This window comes from Calypte anna, chromosome 15 (assembly GCF_003957555.1).
Source record: "Calypte anna isolate BGI_N300 chromosome 15, bCalAnn1_v1.p, whole genome shotgun sequence".
NCBI classification, from domain to species: Eukaryota; Metazoa; Chordata; class Aves; order Apodiformes; family Trochilidae; genus Calypte; species Calypte anna.
Genome location: NC_044261.1, coordinates 8,693,873 through 8,716,941, shown reverse-complemented (window position 1 = coordinate 8,716,941; position 23,069 = coordinate 8,693,873). Strand labels below are relative to the sequence as shown.

General features: G+C 37.4%; 1 protein-coding gene across 2 annotated transcripts in view; it reads right to left on the bottom strand.

Annotated features, from left to right (window-relative positions):
* Window positions 1-725: 725 nt before the first annotated feature.
* Window positions 726-23,069, bottom strand: part of RIMBP2 (RIMS binding protein 2) — a 117,898-nt gene continuing 95,554 nt past the window's right edge. The window contains exons 18-28 of one of the 2 annotated variants that reach the window (XM_030460645.1): window positions 21,582-21,731; window positions 19,672-19,830; window positions 15,993-16,724; window positions 14,188-14,305; window positions 12,149-12,298; window positions 9,113-9,297; window positions 6,781-6,949; window positions 6,070-6,173; window positions 5,130-5,201; window positions 4,651-4,785; window positions 771-2,278 (exon numbers count right to left, since the gene is read on the bottom strand). In XM_030460645.1, the coding sequence (XP_030316505.1) occupies window positions 2,090-2,278; window positions 4,651-4,785; window positions 5,130-5,201; window positions 6,070-6,173; window positions 6,781-6,949; window positions 9,113-9,297; window positions 12,149-12,298; window positions 14,188-14,305; window positions 15,993-16,724; window positions 19,672-19,830; window positions 21,582-21,731 (2,163 nt within the window). In that variant the 3' untranslated portion in view covers window positions 771-2,089. Of the gene's footprint in view, window positions 2,279-4,650; window positions 4,786-5,129; window positions 5,202-6,069; window positions 6,174-6,780; window positions 6,950-9,112; window positions 9,298-12,148; window positions 12,299-14,187; window positions 14,306-15,992; window positions 16,725-19,671; window positions 19,831-21,581; window positions 21,732-23,069 lie in introns of both variants that reach the window. The other variant, XM_030460644.1, reaches the window with a different exon arrangement.

The following is a 23,069-nucleotide window of genomic DNA, read 5'->3' as shown; positions in this document are numbered from 1 at the left end:
CCAAGTAATATCCAGTGCTTAGGCCCTGGTTTGTACTGTACTACTCAGATTCTCATTGGTTACTATTCAGTAGGAATAGCTCCATGTGCAAAGCAAATAGCAGTTATGTTGACTGAGGTTGATTTCAGATTTTTTTTTCATTACCAGGCACAGAGTCAAACAAGTCCATACGGAAGAATTTGGTTTAGTGCTGTTTGTGTTTTGGTTTAGTTTTTTTTCTTAAGTAACTTGTGTTCCTTTTCTTTGTGAGATTTAAATAAAGTTGTTGCTGTTATCCTTGGTCATTTGATGCTGTGAGATAGATTTGTGTATGGATGGGGCTTTGGGCATGTTCCGTGACACTTGGTAGAGTCACTTTCCTACCATTCTTTAGTGCTGGGAAGCTCCTCATTTGGATGAGACTTTATTTTACAGTAAATGCCAGCAGCTGTTGACAGTTCTGGAAAATGCCAGAGCTCTCTCCCTTGTATAGAGTTCAGGCTTTTTTTTCCCTCAGCTTGAGAGAACTGTACCCACTTCTAACATTGGACATTTGTCGTGAAGAGGGGCACAGGGGCTTTTGGGAAGTATTTTGGCCTTTCTGATGTCATAGAGCAGTAGCTTTCCCTGTTCACTAGTTAGTATTTTGTATTTCTCAGGTTGCTTAGCACTTCCTCTACCTGTCACAGGTATTTGTTCTGATGAAGCAGCTGATACAGTAGATTCACGAAACATACTGCACTCTACAAAATATCAAATTATTTATTTATATAAAATATAATACACAACAGTTGTACACATGCACACACCCACACAGTACTTTACCACAAATTTAGGCCAGTTATTTTCTTTAATTATAATCTAGCAGACGGTATCTTACAGTAATTTACATTATTATCTGAAGACACAATGGGGAAGCTTTGATCATTCATTTATAAACCTTCCATAAATTACAAAAAGAAAGGCAGTCTGAAAAGTATGTATAAACAGTAAAAACAATTTACAAATGGACAAGAATTACAAAATACAGCCAATTACTGCCATCAATGTGTAAGGTTTTTTTTTCTTGATGCCAATATTGCAATTAATATTCAATCATCACCTGTTGCAGCCTTTTTACTGGCTGTGGCCTGTGTATGTAACACAGTATTTTTAACTTTAGACATGCACTTTATCTTGAAGCTGACATCAGCAATCTGATAGTGCCTTGGAACTGAGGATTGTTCCTCTACAGGAAAAGCAGTTGGGGAGTAATAGGTGGTTTTGTTGTTTTATTTTGTTTTGTTTTTCCCGGTAACTTAGAACAGTGAACCAGGAACTGGAGGTTGCATGGTTGAAATGGGGTGAGTCTCTGAATAATTTACACTGCATCTAATTTCTGTTTAGTGAAAATAAATTATATAAAGGGGTTGATTGGGAGGGGGGGGGGAAGCAAAAACAAAAAAGAGCATTTTGCACAGCACTTTCAAACTCCCAGGAGTTACATCATACATTGAATGGAGTCAGTAATGTACTTGATCTTAAATTACCTTGTTTTAGGGAAGATGAAGACAGTTGAATACACAGTACATACAAAGTATACGCTGCATATTTATTAGACAGTACAAATCATTGTGCATTAATAAGGCAAAACATCAAGGCTGATTAAACTAGGAGTTTCAAGACCATTTCTGTTTATGATAAAGATTTGATACAGTGGGCTGATATCTCTGAACCAGGAATCAATTGAGTTCTCTTCCCCTCCCCCCCCACTCATGGTTAAAGAAGACTAAAAGCTGAGATTTATCCAGTGGACTTGCAGGTGGTGAGTTGACTTGAAATAAAACCATGTTCTTCTGGTCTTAATCTTACAATTTTTAAAAATTTTTTTAGGAAAAAAAATATTTGCAACAAATCCACTTCCTTTTTCCTTGCTGTTTAGATTAAGTGTTTCACATTATTCCAACATTATTTCACATTATAACCAATAGTTACTACTATTGATGTCAGAGTTAAAAATGCCAAGGTTTGGTATGACTACTGCATAGTCATGAAAGCCCTAGTTTTGACGTTTGGAAAAAAAAAAAATACACAGACTGGAAGCTTTACAGGTTGTCCAGGAGTACATGAATCATTTCACTGCACCAAGCTTTTTCAGCAGTTTCTTGCCTTTGGAAAGCAGCCCCTTTTTCTTTTTCGAGGACATATCCCTGCCTCTCCCGGGACTACCAGAACCCATAGGTGACGTAGGTGACCCAGAATGGAGATGGACTGTGGGGGATGGTGCTCTCCGTGATGTACCTGTATTCTCAGGAGGAACCTATTAGGTACATTGTTATAATTTATTGAATGTTTGAAAGCTTAAAAGCCATCATCATTAAGAAAGTTGGTAACATCACTTGTCCCATTACCCACTTAAACAAAAGGGCCAGTTTAAGCCACCTAGTGGCTTAAAATATTGTATGGGCTTAAGGAAAATGTAAATTTTGAGAAAAAGTTTAGATAACAGAAAACACTCGAAGATATTTTGGTTATATTTATTTATGGCCACGAAAGCCACAAAACTAGTTTTATTTTTGCATTTCAGTTCTCTGATAGTGCAAAAATGAAGTGGGATAGGTATAGCTATAGATTGAAGGAAAACAAATTCGTTAATTACTACAAATTATCAATCTATAGAAGCCAAACTGTTTTCAGAAGTTACTTAAATTCAGAAATTACTTAAAATGCTACATGATCACTTATTTTTTTTAATATCCTGTAAATGCCTTTTCTTTAAAATTGGCTAGCAAACTTTATGTACATATTTGAAAAGATGGCACACTGGCTTAAAAAAAAGAAAAAAAAAGGAAAAACAAAAAGCTAAAATGAACCTTAATTACAATCAAAGAAAGCTTAAAGACCCTGACTGCTTGATGTGTATGCTGCAGCTATGAGGTTGCTGAATGAAGGTGGATGCTTGTACGATAGTTACATGACAGCATTCCTAATATTTTAAACAGCTATTTTATTTTTTTTTTCAGTCATCAAAGCACTTGAATGAAAATGCTGGAAATATTTATACTCAGCCTACCCTAACTACAGCGCCTGGCTGACAAAATATGATGCTATCAATTATGATGATATTTTCATAGGTAGAATCTGTGCCATAGGGACCCCTGTTATCTTGTGGTTCAAACATTAGCAATTTACTGGCTTGTTTTGCAACACTGAGTTAAGCAAAGGGGCTTCAAGCCTACTTTGATTTTAAATCAAGGTCTAATTCTAATGAAAAAAAAAAAAAAAGAAACAACTTGGTAAAGCACCCCAACGTACACCTGAAGATACCATATATTTAGTCTAATGCATTCATTCAGTGAGCTGCATGTTTCATACTGAGACTTTTATTGCATTGGTTAACCAAACAGTTGCTAATATTTCATATGTGCATTTCTAGGCAAACTGGAGTAAACTGTACCGTATGAAGGGATTTTTTTCAGAACTGTTGAAGAGTTGGTCTCAAGCAGACTTGGGGTATAATCGATTATGGAAAACACATTTTAAGGCAGGCAATTTGTTACTACTTTTGAGAGTAATGAGTTTCAAAACCAATTATACCCTTGTAAACTACGGTACATATCCGTTTATGTTTCATTTTGATCTTACTTAAGGGTTGGGGGTGTTGTGCTTTTTCTCTGGATATAGGAGCTTGGAATTTTTCCATCGTGGGTTGGCTAACAATGCAATATGCAGCTGTTGTTTGTAGGGTAGTTAGACATCAAACTCTCTTTTCTATGTAAACAAACATTTAGCTTATGAAGAAATATGTTCCAAATGTTGACCTTCATAAAGCGAGGTCTAATTGATTTATTTCTAAGGATTCCTTTTAGAGGATTTGTCTCCTGTAAAAACTAAATTGACTTGACTAGGTACAGTAAGAGCGTAGAGCCTGTTATTCTGTGGCCAAGGATTTTGGAGACATATTTCTTTTTTTTTTTTCCCCCACAATTAAGTTTCAAGACTTGCATTAGATAAGCCAGGTAGCTTTAATTGAAATCTCTATTGGTATCTTCAGTTGCTCACTTACGTGAAGGCTACATTGCCTTATTAAGGTGTGAAATGAACACTCTTCTTCTGTTTCCAAGCAGATGAGCAAAGAAATAAAAATATATATAAAATATATAATATATAAAAATATTGCAGTGATGAAACAAAACCAAAAATGAGATACTCTAAACAAGATTAGTCTTTCATAAAGAGGCGTCTCTGGGCAATTAATGCCATTTGGAACAGGAAGTCATAAGGATTGAAAGATGAACACTATCCATCAGCTCATTGACAGTTTGTAATTAAAGGAATGCTTGTACCAGCCTTTGTCCATGAGAACTTTTGCTTTCATCTGGATATTGCATGTAGTAAGAGTAGCTTAGGAGCATTAGGAAGTAACTACTTTCACCAGGGAAAAGCTGCTTAAACTCAAATGATAATTGGAGGTATTGTAATAACTACAACCAAATAGTAAATTTAGCTTCTTCATTTACAAATGCAACGAGCTAGCGGAAGGCTAAGTAAAGTAATTTATGTTTTATAGATTTGGAAGTTAATTTTAAATGGGCAAATGGATTTAAAATGTTAAAAGTAATGCCTAAATTATACATGAGTCAGAATGGAATGGAAAATAAAAATTTAAGTTTTTCTTATTTGGTTGCTTACCCTTTTTGCTTTTGTACGCATCGGGGTGTCGTGAACGTATGGCGAGGGTGCATCAGATAGAAAGACTTCAACATCATCAGGCACTTCTTCTAGAAAGTTGGAAGGAACCAGCCCCTTTTGTCCATTAAGTTCACCCTGCAACATGATGAAAATGTCAGTGAATGTTTCAATTTAAGCACATGTAGGTGTCCACGAAGGTAAGAAAATACTTTTGACTATTTGACCACTGAGGAAGCAAAAATATCTGCAAAGGTCACCTGGGACCTTAAGAGCTTACACAACACCCCATGGAAAGAGAAAAAACAAATTCCAAATGCAGATTGGCAGCCACTGTCAACTGAAAGATTGACAAGCAATCAGCTGGGCAAGGAATTCTGGAATATTGTCTCCCATGATTAAATTCTTCCTCTTAAAGGAGAAAGTGAAATTGCTCTAACAGTTCGTAGCAGTTTGAAGTGAGGAAACAGAAATCAACTTACATAGTAAAACCCATCTTCATCAATTTCACCAAAGACAGTGATAATGTCCCCTGTGCAGAATGTCAGCTCAGCCTGCAGAAAAAGGAACATGTAACTGCATGTTTGTTAGGCAAAGGTTAACATTTTCTTTATTAATGATAGCCCTATTAATATATTTCCTTCACCTTTAAGACACAGTTGAGGAACTTTAGGAACAAAACTTTATTAATTTTTTAAATTTTTTTTTTTTAAAGCTTGTTAAATGTGGACTCCCTGCAGCAACTGAGCTGAGTGCCACCAGACCTTGGAGGTCCCCAGAACTGAGCTCCATGAAGCCTTGAACAACCTAAACAAATGGAAACCTTAAACTACCTGGCTTCAAAGGTCCTTAAAAGTTAATCCTGTGAGGCAGGAAGCTGTATTTTTTTTTTAAGTTTAAGTATACCCTTACTTACCTGTGTATACTACACAATGCATAGATACATGAAAATTGCATCAAGTCTTGACTGAGGTTCTTACCATGTAACAAAGACAATGTAAAATTATCCTATTGTTGCTGGTAACAAGGAAAGATGGGAGACTGCATCTAGGTAAGTGGCAAATCCATAACACTGCACTAGCTAACGGTCAGCTGGTTTTGAGATTAATATCTAGTAATGCTCTGTTGTTTAAGATATCTCTATACTTACTAGACAGATATCACAGAGCAGACACACATTTACAAAACTTCAGATGCATCTTTTAAGACAACAAAATACAACAGATTATGAATGCTGTTCTACTGTGCTGTATTGTGCAGAAGTCACAGGGTGTCATGTACGTCTGCCTGGAAACACTTGAGCAATGGTTGTAAATATGAATTACCATTTTTTTAGCACAGCCAGAGCCCATATACATTAGTGCTTATCAAACTGTGTTATGGCTCCATAATGCAACAGAGTATAAAGGGCTGTGTCCTTACCTCCACATCAACGTTGGGAGAACTTTCTCTTGGATCATAGTCATACAGTGCCACCATCCTCCTTGTAGACACGGGGTGCTGCCTGCCACTCCTTCTGTTTCTTTCTGTTTCATCATGAGGAGAGGGAGGGAAAGAAAGCTATCAAAGTTATTTTGGAAAAGAAAACAAGGCACATCTTTTCCCCACAGAATTTTCACATCAGTCCAGTAACAATGTTGATATTTCTCCAGCACAGAAGTAATAGGTCACAGGTTACCAAACCTATCAAAACATACAAAGGTTTCCAACCAGCATGTTTATCTCCTAAATAATTTTTTTCAGTTTGTTTGCCCTCTTTTTCTAAGCCATTGCATCCTCCAAACATCATTTATCTGCAAAATTATCATTCCACAATTTTCAGCCATTCTTGGTTGTATAGCCTGGGAACTGCCAATTCTTACAAAGCCAAACTGTAAAAGAATTCATGTTTATTTTATTTTATTCAGACTTCTACACTGACTATTCTCTTCCTTCTAGGCACAAGGAATTCTGTGCCTGGAATTCTTCAACTTCCTGCTCAATACTGGAAGGAGAAATGGACACTCTCAGCTGCCCCAAGAGAAAAGAGAATTTTAAGACTGCAGAAAACCATTCTCAGGCACTGTTTAATTTTACACATTTCCTCTGTGGGGAACAGAAGGAAAGGAAGGAAGTGTATATAGTTTTCTTTACCTATTTTCTCAACTGGCGTGTTCAAAGGAAGAAAGCCTTGTTTCAGAAGCTGATCCATCATCTCCTCATCATCTGCTTGGATCTCAGAGACCATATTACATGGGATAAGGCCAATTCTTGTACAGGTTTCTCCACGATAGAATCCATCAGCATCTTTGTCCCCATAAACCTGTTATTTAGAGTTTTAACATTGGTCAACAAAGGTTTTAGCATTTAGGAATTTTAACACAGGCTAAAGGGTTGCTAAATGATAGATGACTACAGTTGGGACATTGTTACTACTGTGACTTACTCTTCAAAATTAAATACATTAATTTATGATTTTTGATACATAAGCAAAATTTTGCCATTTTTTGTTAGCAGGCAAATGAACAAAAAGTGAGAGACACCATTTAAAGTCATCAATTTCCTCTTTGCTAAGCTAAAACTATGCTGTATTGTTAACACTCATGTTTCTGGCATTATTCACATGGCAGCACTATATCAAAAATTAAGCATTTGCAAAGTTGTACCTAGTGTTACACTGAATACAACTTCTATATCATCACAGATTCCTGCCTTATACTTATTACCCTCAATATATCTGCTTGTTGAAGCTGTGCTTGTGTTTCCACAAAATATGAATTGATGTATAAAAATAGCATGATTTTTCTCATTGAGAACAGGTAAACCCAAAATTTCTATGAAATTCTAAAAATTCAGTCAATTCATAAAGGGCATAAGTGATACAGAGGCCTAGATTAAGGACTGTTCTAAACAAAAATTATCTTCTTAAGGCCAATCTGATGACTGAGTATAGACTGTTGCTTGTTGAGGCCCAATTGTTTTTTATTTTCTTTAAAAAAACCAAACAAAAATCCCCAAAGTAATCCCTTCAGTTAAAATCAGAGTTCATTAAATTATCTTTGGATAGCCTCAACTTTCTAAAGCAGGAACAGTGTTTGTTCACTTTTAAACACTTGGTATCCATGGCTTACCTGGCTCCACTACTTCACACAGCACAGTGTATGTGACCATAACACAGACTTCATACAGCTCGTGGTGGAACTGACCCTCCACCATCCCACTGCTCAGGTGACATGAGAAGTAATTTGGAAATGCAAACTAATCCATCTTTACAACAATTCAGTAAGAAATTGAAAGCAGCAGATGACATAATAACCACCATGGTCCCAAATACAATTCAGACATCAGTGATAATAAATAACTTATGTGGGCTCTCTAGACATTCCAATGCCAAACTCTTAAGTGCTTGTGAAGAAGTCATTAAAATATCTGAGAGAAGTGAACATTCTTGCAAAGAAAAACAAGCTATCTATATATTAAAAAAAAAAAAAAGTGCAGTATTTTTGGCATTAAACTTCTAGCATGTAAGGAGGTAGACAAAATACCCAACATTAGAATATTTAACCTTTAAAAAAAATCTGTGGGTTAGGATACAGACCTTTGTTTTAGGAGCCAATCCAGCACAGGGGAAGGCAGTCAGTAGTTTCACAGCTTACGTTACCATTTTAGGGTAACTTTGAAATGTTCAGTGTAACAAATGAGCCTACCTTTTTTCAGGTTCTCTTTCAGAATACAGAGAAACCTCAATTGCCCTTGCACCACCAGCAGATGTTTCCTTTGCCTCTTACTTTGCCCATTTTGCATTTTATCAGACTGCTAAAATAAACGACTGCAGGAGGAGATGCTTACACTTGCTGATTCTACAGAAAAATCTGTTAGCTTTTTAAAATCAAAAAATCAGCAAATCCTCACAATCCTAAAAAGAGGCCAGCTGGGACAGGGGATTGGCTAAAAACACTGACAGCCCAACACTCCCTGTCTCCTGAAACAGGGCTGATCTGTCTTCTGTGCCCTGTTTAAAGGCAGTTTGTGTAGTTAGATTAATAGTCAGAGAAGGGAGTAGGTTTCCCAGTCTCAGAAAAGGAGGACTCTGAAAAAGAAATATCTCATTTTCAGACCTTAATTAAGCTTAAGTGTATACTTATTAGGAGTATTCAGGTACAACACTAAGCACTTTTGTACCTTTGCAGGAACAACATCCTCTCTGAAGCAGCTTTTCTTGCAGGGTTTGTGGCAATGGACATTGGGGGCCTCAGGGTCATAATTTTGGTCTTGGCACCTAAACCTCTGATTGAGTCTGGCCCTAATAGCAACTTCAGGATTTTTCTCCATTACCTAATTACTTTTAAGCCATTAGCACAAGATAGAAGGTTCCAAATCCACTGAGATATACAGTCTGAACTTATTGTCACACGAGTTGGTTTCTCCACAGGGAACCAAAGAGACCCTGTATTTACTGGGTCCTTTTTTTATTTTTAGATCCCACCTTAATGATTTGTCCTTCCTTAAATGGCAGCTCTTCTTCTGCAGCATCAGGATTTGGGGACATTGTCAGCGGATCATAGTCAAAGAGTGCAACAAATATTCGAGTAGAAATATCCTCTGTGCCTGGATCAGTTTCTGATTCTTCATAAATATCTGGAGAAAGATGGTCACGACCACCATAGCCATCTAGGAAAGTAAATTAAGAGAAGAACAACTCAGTAATACAAGTTGGCCTCATCTTTCAACTATTCCAGGTAAAATTTTAAAAATGTTTGGCATTTCAGTGAAAAATCCAAACCTAATAACATTTTAATGAATATGCTGCTTAGCTTGGTGTTTCTTCTAATAGGCAAGTTGTTATTTTTTTAAAAAAGCATATACAATCTGCATGCATTGGATGTGGGGCTGATCTCCTACATTTACACTTGAACACAGGTCAGGTGAGAAAACAATTATTTTTTTTTAGGTTTCCTAGAGTTTGCCATAAATGAATGAAGCATGGTACGAGTGACATAACAATGAGGCTTATAGGCTTTATCATCACTACAAACCAACCATGCTTTGGATCCTTTCTGCTCTTATGGACAGAAGAAAGCACAGCCCAGCTGTGGTGACATACCATGTTCTAAGACCCAGGTTTAAAACAGGTTTACAACCTCTTATCTCCACAAAGGCAAGAAGAAATGTATTTCAGCTGTGTTACTTCTGCCAGGGTTGGAACTGCACTGCCCAGGATTTTGTTTAAACACAGTCAATAAGCAGTGCCTCAAATCAACCCAAACACTAAAAAGTATTTTAAAATCCAGGAGGAATGTTTAGCTATGACTGCATTAAACCATAAGCACACTAGGAAATATCATCCATGAATATCACAACACTTGACACTGCACTGGACTCTCCACTGCAGGGTCCTAAGTAAATTAGGACATAAAAAAAAAAAAAAAGAAGTGATGTTTTGTCTCACTCATCTTTCAGACTTTTCAAATGACCTGTAGAATGTCCTTACTCCATGATTCAACATACTCAAGGATGGACTTCAGTAAAAGTGAATTAGAAAACTAGTGTTTCGATGAGTTTCCAAAGCTTGTAGTTCTGTTGTCAAAGAACATGCAGTGTCTTCCCCCAAAATCAGGCTCTTTCAAGCCATATGAATTTGAAATCCCCCCAAAATAAAGCCATAAAAATCACAAGCCACTTCAAAAAAACTTGATTCATTGTGCAAGCCCTGCTAACCTCAGTGGAAGTTACATACTTTTGTTCTTTGCTGAATCAACACTTACCATCCAGTTTACAAGATCCTTCATAATGAATAAACTGAGAAAATGATGTTACAAATTACAACGAAAATGTAGTTCAACTATATCAAAATTGTATCTAAAAATTTTTATATTAATACAATTTTACTGTAATAATCTTTTACAAATTAAAGACTCACACTCTTCTTTTATAGTTTGAACATTCAATATGGAACCTCTTAGATAATGCTGCTCTTCTTTCCTGGTCATCAGGTGCAACTTATTTAAACTATGGTATTTTGAAACTACCATATTAATTTTTTCTGAGGGTCACAGCCTTAAGGGAAGAGCTACTAAATCTTGGGTCCAGAAGGCAAGAAAGAATGTGAATAAGGAAAAATGCAGAATAGCAAAAAGACGGGGAAAGATTCCAGCCAAGAAGCTTTAGGCAGGCACAAAGCACAGAAGGGAAGTGTGGGAGAAGGGCACATGTGGGACAGAAAGCAATGGGACACAAAGGATGGGATTCTTCTCTGTTCTGTTCTCCTCTCTTCCCACAGTCAGGTTGCAGTCATTCTGTGGGTCAGTCAGGCCCACAAACAAGTTGGCTAAGGGGGAACTTTGGTTTCTATATTAAAAATACTGATTTTTGCATACAGCTGCAATTAATGGGGACTAGGTACAAACATGAATCATAGCCAAGTGAATCTGTTAAATACACTGGCCTGTAACATAGTCATGTTCTCTTCACTGACCCAGAAGGTAAATCATCTCAATTAGCTCATTACCCACTTATCTTTTTTCTTTCAGGATTCACATTTGTACATCACACACACACACACACACACACACACAACTCTGTGTGTGAAATCTTTGACTTTGGATGCAGTCAGGCAGATTCCCAGCACAGGCACAGCTGTAAACACAGCTGCACTGAATTAATGAGATACACACCAGTGTACACAAGTTGATTATCTGGCTGTAAGTCAGTCAAACATTTGCTTTGAAACCCAACATTAAATTACAATTTCCCTAAACTTTTGGGGCCCTTTTTGTTTCATTTCAGATATCAACAAAACCCTCCTGTTTTTCTTAGCTTTCTATATGGCTTGGGCTGCTTTCATGCATTAAGACCCTTCAGTTCACTGTGTTATGAACTATAAAAAATGAGTTGTTGATCATGTAATGATTGCTATGTTGATGAAGCAACAAATACTTTCAGTAGTGGATATAACTGCCTTATTCATGTACTACAAGTTTGTCTCTATGATGCATTTATTCCTAAAATTATAAGTGATGGATGAAGCCTAAGTCCTGTGTGGTCATTGAAAAGACCCCAAATCTTCATTTAGCCCAAGCACTAAATCAGAATGTTTGGCAGCTGCTTCCCTGTTTGATACACCAGCTACTCTTTGTCCCTCTCCAGTCTATATATATATATATATATGTATGTATATGAACCAAGTGGAAATGTCATTTTGATGGATGGTTGTTGAGGTGTGTACAGTAACTACTGACTGGCATTAGTAGCAGCAGAGCTTTGCAGAGGTTCATGCAAGGCAGTGTGCTCAGACTCAGTCAAGTATGGAAAGGTGGCTGCACAGCAGTGTCAGGACAGAGGACTAAGGGCTGTTTGTCCCCTCCAGCTGAGCTGGAGAAACTTACCTGAGAGCAGACAGGACTGAGGAGTGAGCTGCCCTGGCATTCTGCATTGCATGCAACGTTGTCATACAGAAACCACACTTGTTAACACGCAGCTCTACAAGGTGTGTGTCACAAAGGATGAGGAATGTTGGGCATACCGTGTCTATAGTCAGAGGCCATGGCACGCTGCTGAGCCCATTTCTTGTGTCCAATGCTGGGATAATAAGCTTCTTCTTTTACAGGTGAAATATTTCCCTCACTACCTGACCGAGACCGACCGCCTTCACTGTTACTGTCCATTGTAATTTCTATGGAGAAAAAGGGAATGATCTATTAAAACATGCTGGAGAGTTGCCTTTGTGGAGGCTCCTGCAGGCAGGCTGTGCCTACCTTTTCTCTGACTTGCATGTTGTAGGAAGGCTAAACAATGCAGAAGCTTTGCCAGGTGTATCAGCCTCTAGAAATCCTTCTTCAACGGGGGAATGGCATAAATATGTATTCCTTTTTTTTCTTTTTTTTTTATGCACCTGAATTTTGTGGTTTTTTAAATTCAGCATAAATATTATTTGTTATATTTTTGGATAGGAATCATCTTTCATTATGATGTTTAAACATTCCTACCTGCCAGACCTGCAAGGTCAAGAGCACTGTAAACTGTGTTTCACCTTCAAAAGTATCAACCTAAAACAAAAGTTAATTCATTTACTAAAATCCTGCCTGGAAGAAGATACTGATTCAAAGTATTTAGAGATTAATGGAGAAAATACCTCAAAGAATTTAAATTATGGAACATTATGAAGAAAGTTTTAACATTGGAATCTTAATAACATTACAATTTTGAAGATCTTTCCCACTAATCTGTTTCCACATCTGCCTTAAGAACTTTCCATCACTAAAGTGACACTTCAGCTGAATAACTCACTGAAAGTTCCAGGCATATGTGTAAAGGAATAATTTTTTTCCCAAGAAATTTGAAAAAAAAACACCAAAAAAAAAAACCAAACCCCAACCAAACATGAAAATCTACCTGTCTTCACACCATCATCCAAAAGTTGTTTAATCTAACAATAACTTGTCAAGAGAAGAACAAGAGCCAACCTGTAGCTGATTCTTCCCTCTATCATTTTCATCCCAGCGACACTTGTGGAGATTGTCCTGGCTTACACCAGGGTTGGGGACAAGAATCAGCCTCTGAACAGCCATACTACACTGAAGATGCTGTGGGCTTTCTGTTCTGTAGTTTCAATAATTACAACCATCTAGCAGAAAACAAAATAATTGTACCCACTAGGGAGATTTTTCTTTTATTCTATAGTACTGGCACTGCAGTTTGATTTTATGAAAAGGGAAAGATATTTAATAATTAAAGCACTCCTTATCAGCCTTCTTCCTTCTCATAATCCTCATTTGTGACATCTCATTCACATAAATGTGAGATGAGCATTGCCTGACACTGCCTCTTTTTCCTCCTGATGTTGCCTACAGGATCAACAGATAAAATGTCCATGCTGGGGACAGGAACGAGACCAACTTTACATCTTCATGGAGTGAAGTTTTGCTAATAGTTCACAGAGCTCTTTCTGCTTTCATTTTTCATGTGTTTCCTGATTTTCAGTGTGAATGTTTCTTACTTGTCAGAATAAAGTGCAGGTTTTAACAGATAGGTATTTGTCCATAATGTCCTGATTCCATTATCTTTTCTGCACTACTTTTTGGATTTTCTGGTATACACCAGCATGTAGGTTAAATCATAAGTAAATGAGAATAAAGATGATTCTGTAAGAATTATCAAATATAGTAGAACTTGCATATATTTACTAACTTGTTACATTTAACAGCTTCCATTTTTCCTGCTAAATTCCAAAAAGTAGTCAAGAAAATGGAAAGTCAATGCAAAATGATGGTTGATGAATGGGAAGATGGATGGTTGAATGGATGGCTGAACGGGTACATTTATTTTACTGATCATATATAGCAGCCTGCCTGCATTATAATTTTTTCTTAAAATCCAACAGTATTTAGGCTTAACCCCAGTACCCTCATTTTCAGATTCCATTTCATTTTAGTTCCACTTCATCCCATTTAAGCTAGGAGTAGCCATTGCTCAAGACAAGTGTCTGTTTCTTTTTTTTTAGGACCACCTTTTTCCAACTGTGAGGCTGCAAAGAACAGAAATGCACCAATCTGTCCAACTAACCAATGGAAGGGACCAACATTGGTCGAGACCTTTGTGGCACTGCACTGCCATGAGAGGACCTTCGCCCTGCATGCTCCGCCCTTTCAGGCCGTCCTGCAGATGATGGATTACCTAAAAGCTAAAAAGAACAACAGAAAAAAACAGGTTTGTAAGTTACAGGCATGGCAATATTATAATTACATGGTTGGACATTAATCAGGTCAATCACATTTGGCAGCGTAAGCTCTAAAGGCAACTAAACTTAGTTTTTAACTGAAAGGTTAGCTGAAAAGTAAATGCTGTTGCCTTGGCAAACCTGCAAAAGAAAATATGGTTCCCTGATTTATGGCAGAGTTTTGTAACCAGCAGTCACACATCAGAACGAAAAGGAAAGAAAAGAATAATTTTTTGAAATATTCTTTTGCCTTTGTTGTTGCTGCTAAGATGATGTTATAATCCCCTGAGGAGTAGTACAACCAGTCATGAGAGCTGTGGAGATTGGACTGCACTGAGAAGGCAAACCTTTTTCTATGCAACTAGATAGCTTTGTCCAGTTTGCAGCATGTGAACAAAGATCTGTCTTAGAGCACACAGTTTTCTCTAATGGCTTTCAGGTGTTAAAGCCTTTCAAAGGTTATTGAAACACTGAGAAGGGAATGTGGATACACTTCATCTCATCACAGCTGTCTCTCTCTGTTCCCTGTCCTTGCAGAAAATGTTGCTGTTCTAATAACTAAATGGTACTATGCTAATGCTCTCCAGAGTTTATCATGAAGCCATGGAAGTTAATACAGCTTGGGCACCAATTTTAATGGGAGAAATTTTAAAGGATCATTTCAGCATAAACTGCTAGGCTAGAAGAGCAGGCAGCTGTTTCCTACTCTCAGATGAAACAGACTAGATTTGAGGTTTTCCACTCTGGATTGTTTCAGACAGAAAGGGTAAAGAACTTCTTTGGTCTTTAGGAAGCAGGGAAGCCTATGGATGCATCTGTCAAAGCATGGAGAGACTGCTATAGATTAATGGACAGAAATGCAAATAAGCAAGATCACACAGAGGCATCCATGAAAGATACACTGAATGGCCCTGGCCTCTCCCTTTGGAAGAAGCTGTTTGCCTGCATTCTCATGCAGAGATGCAGTCTGCAACTTCAAAGGCAAGAAGAGATGGTCTAAAAAGGAAGGCAAAGTAGTGACAGTGCAGAGCACAGAATGGAAATATGATGAAACCCATGACTCCATAAATCTGGGTCACTGTCACTAGGGGAGAATCTTGATTCTTGTCCAGAGATGTTTCATGATGAAGACCATATCCTGAAAATTCTGGGAATGAGGTGAATAAAAAGAACGTGATGAAATGAATTCCTCGACGTTAAAAAAAAACCAAAACACAATGAACTGACAAAAAAACTGATGAAATACTTTTTCGGTCAAAATGCAGCTTTTTTTAAAAGCAACATTTAGATGGGCAAAATCAAGAAAAACAATCTTTTGGAAAAATTATAGTTCAGCTAACCCTTAATTAAAATTTAGATTCAGTTGTCCTTTAATAAAAGCAGCCATTACTGTAATTTGTTCCATGGGAAAATCATTGTAAAGCAAATCAAACTGATTTCAGCATGACACAAAAGAGGACTGTAAAGGAAAATGCAGAATAATAAACAGAAATGAACAGGGCGGGGAAAAAAAAGGGGGGAAAAAAGGTAGCTGATAAGTCCAAAGGATGAACTCTAAAAATTGAGAAAAGAAAGGGAAAAAAATGAACAAAAGAGAGAAAATAGACTGATTTGGCAAGCAGATGGTAGAAGGAAGATTTATTTCACACACCAGAGAGTCTTCTGCATCTCTGTGGGATGGCTTTGCAAGTAGACCAGCTGCCCTAGTGTCAGCCATTTTTAAGTCGGTCTTCCAGCCTCCCTGAACATCTTCATTAAGGAAATTATCTGTTCTATTACATTTCTGAGTCTCATACTTTTTCTCGTAACTGGGCTTGACCTGTTCACTCCTGGGTTCTACATAGGAAGGACCCAGGTCACCAAAATCTTCTTCGATGCTGCTTTGTCTGGTTAAAGTTTTCCTGCGAGCAAGCAATGGCCTCATGCTTTTCCTGCAGGAACAGGTAGTGGTCTCTGCACAACAGCTGGGTGCAAGGTTGGCAGAGACTGAATCATAGGTGTATCTGAAATTAAACCGGGATTCCTCTTCTTCACTTCCACAGTCCAGTCCACTGTCTGGGCTCCTGGATAAGGACCGGCTATATTTACATCCTTTGTCTTCTGCAGCAAAATCCTCCATGCCTGAAATTCTGTGCTTGGCTGGGTACCAGATGTTGTGCTGCTGGTCTTGATTGTAGGGCCTAGGTTGTCTAGAGTCTCTAGCTATTGTGGGATTCTTTTTATAGGGCATACCTAAACCCTGCTTGTACAGCAGTTCAGAGTATTCACCATCCTCTTCAGCTACTTCTGGAATACTGAAAAGCTTTTTACTGTGATGCATCTGCTGTGAAAAGTCAGGCTGTTCCAAAAAAGAGGCTTCAGTGGTCTTATTCTTATCGTACTCCTTAAGATTATATAATGTTAAAAACCAGACAGGAAAAAAATAGTGTGTGACAAAAATAAAATGGGGGGGAAGGGAGAAGAAAAGAAAAATAAAGACAGAATTAGTTTTAGAGCAATGGCAAACGTAAGACATGCAGCTTATTTAGTGAAAAGGATGTCATGCTTTGAATGAGAATCTGTGAAAAACAAACAAATGATTAAGAAGTTGCTGGGTGTTGGATACAATGTGAGAGGTCAGTACAAACAACTGAATGATGCTATTAACAAGAATAAATCCATGCATCTAAAACAAAGCAATAAAAGCTGCATACAGGTTCCAGCATGGTGAATGAGAATGGCATTGAAACACAGCACTAATGCTTAGTATTTTCCTTGCCCCAAGCCAAATAGCTATTTAATTTTTATTTGTAACCAGAGCCCATATCTGAGAATGAAAAGTCTGTTCTAGCAAGCTTTCTCACTTTGCATCTGTTAAAACATCCTATAGAGTAGCAAATAGTCCTACATCTCTTGCCAGAACTCCATTAAAGGAGATCTAGTTCCCTTTGTAAAACTGCAAAAAAACTGCACTATTTTTGAAGCTTAGCTTCCACAAAAAGAACCCTGAGGAGCAGGCTGCTCTCTGATGTCACTTGGTCTGCGCTGTCATCAAAACTTCCATCAGAATCTTGTACCTTAGCTTGATAAAACTGATATTTGAAAATCAGCTATCAGAGAAGTGAAAGTCTCTGTTTATAGCAGATGTCAGTAAAAACTATCCCAGCCTGGAGACAATATGCATCCTGAACATGAGAGACATTTTGCAATTTTTCTATTACATTTACACCAAACAGAGGTTGGTGTGATAGAAGAATTCTATGCAGTATTTTTGTTGGACTCTGAGAAGAGACAAGAACAGTGATGCAGGAGGTGTTGGTTTTGATTGACATGGTTTATAAATTCCACATCATGGAGATCATTGTAATTTACTCAGTGCCTAGGTGAAGCAGGTCTCTGGACACAACAGCACCTATAAATCATCTTGGAGACTTCATCAGTTTCTCTTTCTCTCTCTCTCTCTCTGAGATTGTTAAACTTAACTGGCCTTTGGATGTCTTCTCCTTTCAGGCATTCGAAACTTTAAATGTTACTCTATTGCTAAATTTGTTTCACCTAATTTCATTTATTTTCAAAATGTGTATCAAACTTGTGAAAATTTTGAGATAAACTGCCATAAAAGTGGACAAAAGTCAATTAATATGAACAAGGATAGCTTTGATCAGAGCTCAAATATCCAGCAGTTTAGAATGCTTGGATCAGGTAAGTGAGTTGAATCTGTCCTGGATCACCTGTATCAGCCTTTGGTTTAGGGAACCATCAGAGGGAAAAGCAGTCTCCTAGTAAAGCAAATATATATTTGCATGCAAAATGTTTTCTTGTTATTGGGGACATCTGTTAGCTCAGGAGAGAAAACTCAATGACAGCTGCAAGGGCATGGCTGGCATATTTTCAGATGCAAAAGGAGAAGGAATTCATTACATTGAGGAAAATCCCGTAATTTTATTTTTTTCCTAATTAATGATGCTGAGAAGTAAAATTGCATCTAGTGAAAAGGAGGAAATTATCAAGCACCTGTGTTTTGTATCAGAGAATTTATCAGCATGGTGGGACACATCTTCCAGATGAGAGTCAGACATCCATGAGTCCTTCCACAGGAAATACTCATGTACTGAGTTCCACTGCTGCAGAACCAGCCAGCCATACCCTTCATACACACTGCTACAGCAAGTGCCTGCAGACCCTGACAGGTCTAAAATGATTACTGCCCTGATTAAGGGTCTGGACCTTTCCTTTTAAATATTAACATTGGGAATACTAATTTGAAAGCAAGAAATAAATATACTTTCTGATGCATAAAGAATACAATCTAGGGATAGGTCACTTTTTGCCAGAGGAAAGGGACAGAAGCAGCATGCAGAAGGTTTCAACCTTTATGGCAGCAGAGTAACAGGGACACTCATTATTGTTTCATTTTCAAAAGTACCTGTCTCATTCCAGATAGTATCAGAATAAAAGGACTTAATTTAAAGTACATGAATACAGTTACAAGAATGGTCCAAATTCTTGTATGCATGAGAAAACAGTAGTTTTTTAGTCAAATAACAGCATATTGGGAAAAAAATAATCAACCTGTGGGTTTTGTTATCATTCAAGTTATCCAGCTTTGTAAGAAAACACAATTTGATGTAATTGCTATACATATAAACAGCAAACACAATTTACACATACAAATACACTATGGAAAATATACATCCTGTATTGGGTGGGTTCCATTTTCAACATATGCTTTAATTGTTATACTAAATTGTCTTTCATGATGAATATTCCTCTGCTAAGGCAATATTTCTGGTAGGCTTTTCTTAATGTCTCTGAGGATTCCTTAATAATCAGAGCATGAGAATTTCTGATAATGCATTTATCAAACAAAGCTGACCCAATTCCCTTTCATACAAGCACACTTTAAAGCCTGTGGAAGAGATGGAACTAGCACTGAAAACACAGACAAATTTCTCAGACATGAAATACTGAAGCTCTTTTTTTCTCTATGTATGTTTATTTACATAAATCTCCTTGTTCAGAAATAACTCATGGTCTGGGTACCACATGCAGTATATTGTCTTATAGACATGGGAAAGGTCCCCAGATTTAGAACAGAAACTGCAACTTCAACAATGACACAGAGGAATACACTCAGTTAAAAATTAGCTGTCAAGTAATGCAAAAATCCCCAAAAAACTCAGCCAAACAAAAAACGTAGAAGAGGCCTTGAACTCAGTGTTCACCCCAGTTATAGGCCTGTAGGACTGTGTGAATATGAATGATCTGCAAGATCCATAATTGACTAAAAGAAATGCTTTGGAGAATCAAAATATGAGGTACCTCAGAGGTTTCTCTGCAGGAACATTTACCTTAAGTGCATTGTGTGAAGTCACACTGACTCTTCGCCTTCCTCCATCCTCCAGCTGCATTTCAGAGTACAGCTCCTCCTCATCCTCTTCCATAATATCAGACAAGTCAGAACCTCTGCTGCTCTCTGTGTGGTACTCTTCACCATGGCAATAGTGAGGCTGATTGACAGGATGAGAGAAAAAAAATCTTTGCTGACTGTAAAGCTGAAATTCCTTGTATAACAGTGAGTACCAAAGCATTTCCTAGGTTTGATAATCACCCTAGTAACTACATATAAACCACATTATGCAGCTTGCTGCTCCGTTCTAGTAAAAGATCATGTATATTTTTTTTTGCCCATTTATGTTCCCATTTAGTGAATCTCAATTCTAATCCTATAGGTGAAAAAGGTTTGCATTCACAGCACCAAATCTAGTTTTAGTCTTGATAAAATTCCCTTGATTTAAAGAGGTCCTTCATGCATCAGTGGACTTGCTGACCAAATTGTAAAAGCCCTAAGATAATTCACATATCATCTGTTCTTCACAGCTGGTTGTTACATCACATTGTAATTTAAGTGATCAGCATTTAACTCTTGTAGGATGTTATTGTATTGTATAGTTAGCTCATGACATTTGAAACTTTCATTTTCCTAAACATTGTAGAAATAGACTGGCTAAAGTTGCTATAAATTTCCAGTTTTATTGCTAATGCTGAATTGCTAATGATAAATAGGAATGGCCTCTGCTAAACATTATATCTAACAAATCATATCAAAACCCAAAGTCATTTATTTCCAAGGACAGATTTTCAAGTAAAGTCATCTGACTATTAGATTTCAGTAGAATATTTGAAGGATGAAATATTCTAGAATGCTAGAAACTACTGCATTCCTTTCTCCAGCAACTCTAATGAAGAAATAATTTCTGTGGAACCACATCGTTTACCATTGCTGTGTAACACATTGGTATCAAACAATCCCAGCAATGAGAAGAAAATGTGTACAATAAGCACTTTCTCCAGAGTGAAGATGGATTTGCCCTCCAAGTACAGGAGAGAATTTTTTCTCTTTTAATTCTTTGTTCTGTACCTACAAAGAGTGTAGGGTGAAGCCTGTAGAAGTAATTCTTAGTGCTAAGCCCATAAACGTTTTCAGATCCTTCAGATGCATTATATTAGGATCATCTTAGAAAAAAGCCACTGCCATTTCACAATATTTTTGGATTCTTTTTGAAGTTAAAAGATCAAGCTGTATCCTAATGCTTCATTTTTTCACATCTGAACTTTCTGGCTCTGCTAAATTGTATTATTCTATCAGTTTTGTTCCAGCAGGATCTTGGTCCTATTTTTCAGAGAAACTCACTCCTGCTCTGAGTTGTAGTCAAATAGACTTGGGGATTGCACTGGCACAGTGCTACAAAACTTGCCCAACTATGTGCACCATGACTTGTATGAAAGGCCAATATGGGTGGAGTAAATCTGTGACTGACTGGGGAATCAGACTAGAGAGACCTAGCAAACTGTCTTCAAGCCTTATCCATTCTAATTCTAATAACAGGAATACCTTGTTAAACAACCACTTAATATTAAAAATAAATGTTCTAATTCAAGCACTACAATAACTGACACATAAAATGTAAGTAGGAGTTATTATATAAGCAATAAGGATGCAATTCTGCTTGCAGTCAATTGACTCAGTATGTAATGCAGCATGCACACATGGTACATTTAAACATTCTGATTTCCAGTGAAACCTCTGTGACCATGTATTTGATCCACTTCTGGCTATCATTTCACATCTTTTCTAGCTCTGCCTTTCCTATGAATGTCCCAGGTAGTCTCTGAATCTCAGGTCTGTCTCCAATATTTACTTCCCTTGTCTTTCTTATCTATTTACAGTGCAAATCAACAGCTAGATCAGGTTACTTACTTGCTTTCCAAGTTCTGACCCTTTCAGGAAATCATCAACTGAAGCCCCCCTTCTTTTGACATTAGGAGAATCATAGCCATCTTCCTCATCATCTGAATTAGCATACTGGGCTGCATTACTCCTCTCACTAAAAACACTCCTCCTCTCCATCTAGCAAAGCAACAAAAAATGGAAAATTGTGAACCAGACTTGTTCCTGCAACCAGTGGTAGAAATGGAAAATGTAAGACATGAGGATTCAAGAACATAACATTTAAATATACACATGGGTTAAAGCAATGTTGGTATCCCCTGGCTTTAACCTTTCAGGGGTTTTCAAGAGTTTTTTGCTTGTCATATTACTTTTGCTCATAAACAAATCTATGCTTTTATGTGTCTATCAACATCATGTTAGCTTTCTTACCAGTACCACTTTGGGCAAAATTCTCAGTATCTACAGTCAGAGGCTCTTAAAGACAATGTTTTCCCCTTGGCAGAGGGTTAGCAGAAGACTTGGCCACTGCAGCATTTTTACCTCAGTAAAAAAAAAAAAAGCTATAGAATGGGACTTAATGCTCTCCCTCTGCTCTGAGGTGACCCTTACCCTCAGCTTCTGAATCCTGCTGCTCACTCATGACAGTAACCAGACATGTAACAGGCTGGATGAAGCACAAGAAGACTCATCTTACCACAGTGAGAGAATTGCTACTACTGGGCACTAAACGTGATAAATATCATTGGCAGAATTTGATTCAATTTAGAGTGAATCCATCTGTAAACTTCTGTCCAGATCCTTAAATTAAACATTTCAAGCTTCAGTAAAATTAATGTAATTAATCATGGTTCAGATCATATGTTGTATTAGCAATTTTCAAAACCAGAAAAAGTATTTCAGTTCTCTTTCTCTATATGGTTTTTAATCAAATTATATCTCACAGTGCCTTTTCTCCCTCTATTATACTTATTCTAACTTGCTTTATTTATAAAGAAGAAATACACTCATGCATGTGTATTTAACCACACCTTATCAATCCAGACTTATTCAGCTTTCCAAAAGCTGCATCGTCACCCACTGGCTCAATATTGTCCCAAAACATGGACAGTCATTAAACTGGGGCTGTTGAGACGTGTGAACTGTCAAAACTAATGGAGTTATTTTTGAAATACAATGGGAGATAAAAGAATGGATGTAACAGCTAACAACTGACAGAAGAATGACCAAGAGAATGTATGAAAAAAGTGGCATTGGAGCTTGAAACAAGTAATAAAGAATTGTGAGCAGCTTGTGATGAGAAAATAATTGCCCAGGGCACTGGAGATATTTAAATCTTGTATGGTTGGGTAGGAAAACCAGAGCACACATCACCTGTGCTGACCCAAGAGCCTCAAATACAGGATTTTAATTAACTAGGAAACATCTGAGTCACTACAGCAGCCACAGGTCATAATGGCCTTATATCCAAGGAGTATCCTTTGGGAAGTGATGTTTAGCAGTTACAAAAGGGGCTGT